The sequence below is a fragment of the Pistacia vera genome, unplaced genomic scaffold (genome assembly GCF_008641045.1).
Source record: "Pistacia vera cultivar Batoury unplaced genomic scaffold, PisVer_v2 Contig1501, whole genome shotgun sequence".
In the NCBI taxonomy this organism is placed as follows: Eukaryota; Viridiplantae; Streptophyta; class Magnoliopsida; order Sapindales; family Anacardiaceae; genus Pistacia; species Pistacia vera.
In genome coordinates this window covers 21,740-30,908 of record NW_022195579.1, presented here as the reverse complement: position 1 = coordinate 30,908, position 9,169 = coordinate 21,740, and the positions used below count along the sequence as shown (strand labels likewise).

The 9,169-nt window shown below is 35.8% G+C and overlaps 2 protein-coding genes and 1 long non-coding RNA gene across 4 annotated transcripts; 2 read left to right on the top strand and 1 right to left on the bottom strand.

Annotated features, from left to right (window-relative positions):
* Positions 1-1,650: 1,650 nt before the first annotated feature.
* LOC116124230 lies at positions 1,651-4,372 on the top strand. 2 transcript variants are annotated; one of them, XR_004127185.1, is made up of 3 exons: positions 1,651-1,828; positions 2,562-2,983; positions 4,276-4,372. It is a non-coding gene; the product is annotated as an uncharacterized LOC116124230 (long non-coding RNA). The 2 variants fall into 2 exon arrangements; XR_004127184.1 differs by having other exon boundaries at positions 2,562-3,049.
* A 745-nt stretch (positions 4,373-5,117) lies between these two features.
* Positions 5,118-5,606, top strand: LOC116124227 (60S ribosomal protein L7-3-like). Its single transcript, XM_031409927.1, has 2 exons — positions 5,118-5,264; positions 5,394-5,606. The coding sequence occupies exons 1-2, from the start codon at positions 5,118-5,120 to the stop codon at positions 5,604-5,606; spliced, it is 360 nt and encodes a 119-aa protein (XP_031265787.1).
* A 932-nt stretch (positions 5,607-6,538) lies between these two features.
* On the bottom strand, positions 6,539-7,210 carry LOC116124226 (RGG repeats nuclear RNA binding protein A-like). Its single transcript, XM_031409926.1, has one exon. The coding sequence runs from the start codon at positions 7,208-7,210 to the stop codon at positions 6,539-6,541; it is 672 nt and encodes a 223-aa protein (XP_031265786.1).
* Between the last annotated feature and the right edge of the window lie 1,959 nt (positions 7,211-9,169).

Here is a 9,169-nt window from a genome sequence, read left to right as displayed (position 1 = left end):
TGAGAATTTTTTTATTTTTTATTTTAAATAAGTATGCATAGATAGAAAGAGAGTCTACAAGAAGATAGAAAAAAAATGGTCATCCTACCCTAGGACAAACTTTGGGTTAAGATCAATAGAATCAATTAGCTTATACAAAGCTCTGTTTTAAAAATCGGACCGGACCAGCCGGTCTAACAGGTTGGACCGGAACTCGGGGCCTTCTTCGATTCAGGTCACTCTTTTTAACTGTTTCACATTTAAAATATAACAAAACACCCCTGATTAATACGCACTAGTCCCTGAAGGTTTCAAATCTAGCAAACACACCCTCTAGCCAAATGCAAATCGGCAATGACCTCCCCTTTTCCGGTGACCTTCCACCTTCCCTTACTGTCGGAAACCACCTTCTGACTTTCTCCGGCGCTATCACGCTTCATCTCCAGCCGTCGCGTGATGTTTCGTCGTCCACCTTCGCCGCGTGATTTTTCTTCTATTTCCCGGCGTCGATCGACCTTCTCCGACATCGACAGGCTTCCTCAACCACCGATCTACCTTCTCCCAAGCTCCCTTGCCGTCGTTCACGAAGATCCAGTCATCTCACCAAAAAAAGCCATCGCGACCATTGACTTCCACCAACGATCTGCCATTTTCCGACGATGCCTCTACTTGCTAGCTGCCGATTCGCCCTCCCCATCATCCGATCTACCCTCCCTGGTGTGTCGCCGTTGCTCTCCCAATCGATGGCCGATTTGCATTTGCCCAGGGTTGTGTTTGCTAGATTTCAAACCTATAGGGTCTGATGGTATTTATCAGGGGTGTTTTTGTTAGATTTTAAACCTGTCAAACCATCGGTTCAACCGGTGATCCAACCAGTTGGACCGGTTGAACCGTGACCCGACCATCAGAGCGGGTTGCCCTCTGGTCTAGTTTTTAAAACAAGGATACAAAGACTAAAGGAGGCAAAAAAACAAGAGTAGACAAACGCTCTCCTCTTCCTAATTCAGGGTGCCCTTTCGAGTTAGGAAGCAAAAATCAACAAGCCTATACAGGAAACAATAAAAAGACCTATTCCTTAGGGGTGTGCAAAAATGGAAAATAATACAGTCACCGAAAGTAATACACCGAATTTATGCACCTAATGACGTGGTGTAATCATGACCATCGATTAATTATAACTTAATATTAATCGACGGTTAGGATTGCGTCACGTCATTCGGTGCACTACTTTCGGTGACTGTAACATTACTCGTGCAAAAATACTCGCTACCCAAACCGATCATGCTAATCAAACTCGAACCGAATTTTCGGGTACCCAAAAATTTGTGTCGGGTTCGGATAATAATAGCTCATGATGTATCCGAAATTTTGGTTTGGATACCAGATTATATTAAAAAATTAAATCGGGTACTCGACACCCGGTTTAATTAAAAAAAAAACAATAATGCTACGCTTACTCATGAACTTACTAACCGCCTTACTCACCTTTGTTAAAATTACATATGATATCCATACTATGCTTTATATTTACAAACGTTAGTAAGATAGTTAATAAGTTCGTGAGTAAGCGTAACATTACTTTAAAAAAAAAAAAAAAAAAAATTCAAAATTTAAAACAGTCAAATAAAACTATTAAACCAAAACACGATTCTTTTCTTCTTTGACTCATAACAGATGCGCCAAAATCACTTTGACCTAATCGTTAATTTCTCCTGTTCTCCACTCCAGTCCAGTTCGCATTCCGTCGATCTCGTTCCTGCCGGCAGCCGATCGTCGCCAGTCCTCTATCCTCAAGCTCTCACAACAGCCGGCAGCCACACGTGGACGTCTTCAGTCCTCTGTCCTTAAGGTATGTCAGTCTTATTCTCTGTTCTATTATCTGTTTATTCTCGGTTGGACGGCTGCTTATTGCTTGATTGAGTTCCTCTTTAATCGTTATTAACTCATTTAAAGCTCATTTTGATTAAGCAGTTCAAAAGGTGTTTGTGCCTTGTCTGACTCCTATTTGGAAGCTTATAGATAGTGCGGTAGTAAGAAGCTAGCTACGGTTTTGGTTTATGAATGTTGAATGTGCTTTCTGCTTACAGGCTGGATTTTATTTGGACTCAGTTTGGTTTATTAATTTTTTGCAATGGGAAATCTAGTGTTTATCAATTAATTAATGATGAAGCACTTTTAATTTGGTTTACACCTTACCTTACCCAGAATTTAATTTGTGTGAGTTTATCAATTTGGCTTACACAAATCTAGTTTGGTTTACAGACTGGTGAAGCACTTTTAATTTAGTTTATACCTTACCCAGAATTGAATTTATGTGAGTTTTTAAGTTACTTTTAGGAAGTACTTTCATTCATAAGCACTTATTATGCTATTTGACTAGTAAAGTACCTCAGAAAATGTTATTTAGTAACATATAATATATAATTAGTATGATAATATCATTAATTGTGGCTGTTTGTGCATTGAATTATTTGTAATGGATTGATTTGTTTTGGGTAATTGTTAATGTGTCAATTTTGAGTTTAAACCATAATTATCAAACTAACTTTATGGTGATTCTTTATAATATCTTATCCTTTCAGAACAACTATTTAAGAAGAGGTAGAAGACGATATCTCAAGTTTTGAGAATCATCAAGGCGTTCATCATGCTGAAGAATCCCCTTCCACTCCAGACACTTTTCTCACTACATCTCTGCAGAGTTCCTTTCCAGCGAAGAAAGTCAGATTAAGCGCTCAATTTGTATTCTGTGCCTTTGTTTCCTGTTTATTTTGGCTCTAATCATACGACATCAAGGTGATTTCCAGGTAATAAACACCTTTGAGGGGTTTAATGTCTTTGTGGTTTGCATCATGTTATCAATCACCGGAGTATATTGTGTGTTGCTGATCAGAAACCAGCCCGAGCTTGCAGTTCTTCGGAAATGTTATTTCATGCTGTCCATTGTTTCAATGGCATCAGCTTTATCAATATTGGGATATGCCTTGTTTCTGGAAAGTTTCAGGTGGGTTTATGGAGGACTAGATTTTGGCAAGATGAATATCTCAGCTTTTCAGATTTGATGGAAAAAGTAAGCAAAAAAGAAATTTATCAGCCAAAGATTTCTCTTATGTTCCTTTTTTAATGTCGAATTTGATAAACATAAAACTCTGCTATTTTCCTTGTGTTTTAGAATAGAGTAACTCTAAATTAGATCCAAAATATGTTATTTATATGGGTTGCGAGTTTGTTTCTAGATTGTTTATATGTTATTTGCTGATTATGACCAGAGTTCTTGTATTTGTGTGCTTCATTGAAATTTATAAGATTCATGCATATTTGGGGATCTGGTTTCGATGCCTTTCACCAGAGAACAATGTTTATTTGAAGAATTTGGGGGTATGAAGGTCTTTATGATTAAAGCTTCATTGTTAGTCTGGTTCTTGGATTTGGAAGAAATCTCAACAGTTTGAAGAAGAGACTATGTTTAAATTCATTTTGAATTATTATTAAGTAAACAAGCCTCAGATTTATTGTCATTTGGTGGAGGTTTAATTGATTGAATTTCCCAATCTTCAGTATCTCCTTCTGATTCTTTGAAATGACCAATTCAAGTTCTAATCAATATTGAGTTAGAAATGTTTCGATTCGCAACCGGTAAAGATTATTTTCTTGACATTGCTAGCATGAATTGAAACATAAGTTTGCATCTCCTTACTACAACAGGAACAGAAATACAGTGGTTAACTTTCGTATTGAGAAATTCAGGCCTCTGCATGTCTCCTAATCTTCTTCTTTAGTTTATCTCTTCAAGTTCTTTTCTCTTCTCCTCTGCTTTAACCTTTCATTTCTTCACCTGCAAAAGCACATCCCCCCGATTGAATAGGTAACATTAGAAAATCAATGCTTGAAAATAACAGCTTTCCAGAATTGATGTAAAATTAGGAAAAAAGAATTATCAGCCATGTTTTTGAAGATTACTCTTATGTTTCTTGAATCCATGTTTGTTATTGCACTTTCCTGTAAAATTATTAATCTTCTGAACTCCATTTTGAATGTTGAATTTGATAAACATATAACTATGACATTTGCCTTCCCTTTTAGAATAGAGTAACTCTAAATTAAATCCAAAATATGTTATTTATATGGGTTGCGAGTTTGTTTCTAGATTATTTAAGTGTTATTACTGATTATGACCAGAGTTCTTGTATTTGTGTGCTTCATTGAAATATATAAGATTCATGCATATTTGGGGATTTGGTTTCAATGCCTTTCACCGGAGAACAATGTTTATTTGGAGAATTTGTCTATATGCAGGTCTTTATGATTACAAGCTTCATTGTTTTGCTGGTCTGGTTCTTGGATTCGGAGAAAATCTGCATAGTTTGAAGAGACTCTGCATCTCAGATTTGTGGTAATTTGTCGGAGATTTAAAGAATGTTCTTTTTGAGCTTTTGCATCTCCTAATCATCTGTATTAGCTAGCTTTTTAATCTAGAATTGATCACATTAATTTTGCATCTCCTAATCATCTGAGCTTTTGTCGGAGATTTAGCTGTTTAATCAATTAATTTTCTTAATTACAAAAATAGTTAAATAAAAACGGATAAGATCCGATTTGGGCCCAACATAAACCCAGTCCATATCCGTTGCAACATGCTATCAAAAACTCCAAACAAAACCCTAACTTTGTGTTTTAATCGTGGTGAAGGTGCTTTGAAATTGAATTATTTTTATAGTTTGATAGTGAAACTACTTGTATAATGTGAATTTTTGTTCGAAGGTTTGATTTTTAAGGCTTATATACTGAATCTCTGGCGTTTTCATCTTAAAGTTGGCATATTGCGTTTAAATTGATTATATGGCACATTGCGCTGGTTGTGTGAGAGAAATTAATGGAAAAAGCTCGTTGTTGCGGTCTAATAGTAGCTTTAGTTTGAGAATTTGATAATTATTTATCAGGATTGAAGAATTCTGAGTGTCTCACAATATCACCTTTTTTTCCTTTTATTTTTTATTATTATTTTTTTTTTGAAATTAATGAATTGCTTATTTTTTGTGTTTGCCCATTTTCCTTAATGTTTGTGGTTTAGTGTAAACATGGTCTGATATTAACAATTACTAACCTGTGTCTCTACATAGGAACTGGACCTTATCCGAATGAAACAGAGAGGGAAAAGGGCGAAATCAGCTCTTGTGAAGCCAGAATCGAATCTTCCAAATGTGAAGGAGCTAATATACAAGAAGGTTTATGCAAAGATAGAGAAACAAAGTATTCCTCTGACAGATAATAACATTATTGAACAGGTATTGAATATATCTTGCTTAGATTTTCATTTCCTTCGTATGCATAATATCAATCTTCGCATGGTTCTCACTACCTTTGTGTTTCCTAGATTTCTTTAATTGTTTAGTGTCTTATTGCATATCTGGCAGACATTGGGGAAATATGGGATGGTTTGCATTGAAGATTTAGTACATGAAATTGCCAATGTTGGTCCACATTTTAAGGAGGTGATCAAGTTTTTGGGGCCTTTTCTACTAAGCAAACCAGGAGGATTTCTGGGGAAGAAACAACGATTCAAGGATGGTGGAGAGTCTGGAGATCGTGAGGATCAAATCAATGATTTAATCAGTAAGATGAATTAGTATTAAGAATAGATGGAAACACATGTGAGGATCAAATCAACGATATAACCATGAAATTGTATTACAGGTTGTACCATTGATCTGCAGCCCCCTCTATCCCAATTTTGATGTTATTTTATTTTATTTTTTTAATTTATTTTTGCTTGCCGGTATAAGTAATATCAGTTTATTTGCTGACTGAGCATACCCCTGCTATCTTCTCTGCAGCTATAAAAAGCTCACTGATTTTGTTAGGGTTGTCAATGTCATTGGTTGACCATTATTTTTAACTTTTATTTACCATAGCTGTTCAATTTTGCACTTTCTGGTTTGATGAACATGTCAACATGAAAAGGTTTATTGTTCTGTCATCTGTGACCATGAGAACAAAATACGAGTTTATCAGTTGATTTTTTTTTTTCCATGTTATATTATAAGTTCGACGTTGTGTCAACATAAATCGCGTTCCGGAAATGTTATCAAGTTGGAACTCTAATCGTTACACCATGGTTGATGAAATCGAGCTCTCAATTATCATGTCTACTTACTCGTTGAATTGAATCTATTTATGGCCAAAAGTGTAATGGCTTAAAACTAGGATAATTAATAAGGGTTTGGGAACATTACCAACAACTGAACAACGATGTAACATAATCCTTGTTAAAGTAACATAAAAGTCATAATCAAAATATATATATAAATTTCCAGTGAGCCACAAAAATAAGTTTTTGAAGCAGTCGTTTAGTGATAAACAAAAAGACCTATTCTTAATATTAACAAAGAAAAAAGAAAAGAAAAAAAAAGAAGAAAATAATAATATTCAAATAATCTAAAAGGACTCTGTTAACAACAAACTATTGACTAAAAGAAGTTACTCAAATAATCTAAAAAGGACACTAACGACTACAAAGTACAAACTAGTGGACCAAACGAAGTTTTGTTCATTCTCAGTCTCACTCAAGGGCAGGAAACTGAACCGCATCCGCAATGTTGATTGTCGTCTCAGTCTGAGCCTTGACGATGCCTCCATCAGCAGCAAGAGGGTGTTTTCTGCTTTCTCTTCTTCTCTGTGGTTTTAAGAAACCATTCATGTCTATTACTACCTTATGCTTATCATCAACTTTAGCTTTGTTGTGTTGGCTCATCTCTTTCTTCTTAGGCTTATCCAGGACATAATCATCATCAGTTTTCTTCTTATACATAAGCTTAATTGATTCGAAATCCTTATCGAGACCGACTTTCCTTTCAACATCTGTTTTCCAAACTGTATTCAGAGCTTGTTTCTTTTCAAGAAGCTCCTCCTCATACTCTTTCAGAGTCAAGTTTCTTTCAACAACTTGTTCTTCTTTCTGTTGATTATTATCTTGCATGGCTACTTCAAAGTGCTGTTTTTGCTTAGGTCTTCCACGATCACTGACTGGCTCTTTCATCGTCTTCTCTTGATAGGGAGCAACAATAGGCTTTGCGGCTAGTTGCTTCTTGTTGGTCTTCTTCTTCTTGGCATCTGCAGGCAAGGAAGTTGGAGTGTTGTTGGAAGGAATGTGAGTGATGAGTTTTGAAGAAAAGTCATCTCCATCTTCAGCAGTCAATAAATGGAAATAACTCTGAGTCACGACAATAGCCATGAGACTTGAGAGAAGAAAATTAGGCTACAACTGCTCTTGAGGATTTGACGAAGAGGGTTCTGTCTTTGGTTTGGGTTATGAGAAGAGATACGAGAGTATTTTATATATAAGTTATTGACAGGATCTCTCCTTTTCAAAGGAGGAAACGGATTTCATTAATTTATTTGTCCTTCTCCAATGAAGTAAACAAATAGTAACGCTAAATAACTAAGGAAACATCACGCCCTATCACTCTTTATATTATATTATTCTTTTATCTTAATAACGAATGATATATGGTTTTATAAATATCAATTTATTTTATTTATAACTCTTTATATTGCAGTTTGGAAACCCGATGTCGAAAGGAAAGTTAGTCTTAACGAAGATTTCGGATTAATCAAAGCTTGTGCAGAAAAAGAAAGTCCATTGTGATGTCAATGCTAAACGTAAGAAGAAAGATGATAAGAACAAGAATATGGTGGCAGTAGACATCAATGGTTTCTTGAAACCACTGAGAAGAGGAAGCTAGAAACACCCAGTTGCTGATAATGGAAGCATGGTGAAAGATGAGACTACTCTCAGCTTGAAGGATGTTTTTCAGTTTCCCGCAACCCTCAAGTGAAGTGATAAGAATTCACAAAGACTTAGTTTGGTGATTAATAAGAAGTCCAGAGTGTTTTTATATAATTTAAACAATGTTTTGTTATTAATATATACTTCAAGAAATCATGAAATTGATGTATATCATATTCCAATTTATATTATGATTTTTATGCAATTGTTTGTCTTACTTAATCTTTAATCAGTACAAGAATACATGCTATTATGACATAAAAATCACGTCGCAAAAACAAGAAGCGTCACTATATGCATACAATGGCACCGAACATAGCATCATATTGCTGTCGAGTTAGTCTTTTTTAATTATTTAAATAGTTTTGGATTGCTATTTTTTCTATTTTTGATGATCGGGCTGTCTGACCAATTTGTGCACACCTCAACTAATATCTTGAGATTCTGAAACCAAAGTTTTAAAACTTGTTAAAGTGGTTGGGTCTCAAGTTGGCCGGTTGAACTGATTTGACTTGTCAGTCAAACCGGTGATGTCAACATGTAAAAAGGCTTGAAATCCAGCAAAAACACCATTAAAAATTCATAAGTCTCTACAAGTTTGAAATCTTGCAAAAACATCCTAAATTACATCACCGCGTCAACAACCCAGGCAAATAGGGCATGTTTTTGGTGTCGACAACACACCCCATCACCATAAAAACTCTCCCCTTAGCCTCCTGACCAAAACCCATCTCACCCCACCCTCGTTCGCCTCGCCGATCACTGGCAATAGCCCGCTGTTGCTGCCAATTTATTTTTGCGATTTCTAGTTGTTTCACTCACCGAAAATCACTTCTATCACCACCGTTCGACTCACCGGCCTTTCCTCTTTAAAACCCCCAACATCCCAGCCACCAATTGTTTGTTAATCATCATCCTAATTTCTAGGGTTTTTTATGAACAGTAAAATTGGTAACCCCTAGTCCGGTGAAGGCCCCGAGTCTTGGCTGAACCGGTTCAACCGGTTGGGCTGGGTTAGGTTTTAAAACATTGCTCGAAACTACCAGTTAGGAAAGAGTTCCAGTGACCACTCCTATTAGTAACCATTGTGACTTGAACTCGGGAGACTATGTTAAATCCTCCTCTTGCTCTTTTACCATCAAGTGGACTTGAACTTGGTAGACCATGTTAGATCGTCATTTGCTCTTTTACTATCAGACCACCTAGTGGTTCGTCGGATTGCTATTGAGTTAGTCTTTCTTAGTTATTTAAATAATGTTTTGTTATCAGTACGTCAAGACATTATGAAATTGATCTATATCACTTATTCCAATTTTTTTCCATATTTTTATTATGATTTTTATGCAATTGTGCTTGACTTAATGAGTTTTTTATTTTATTTTCTAGACTAGTAATCTTTTAAGT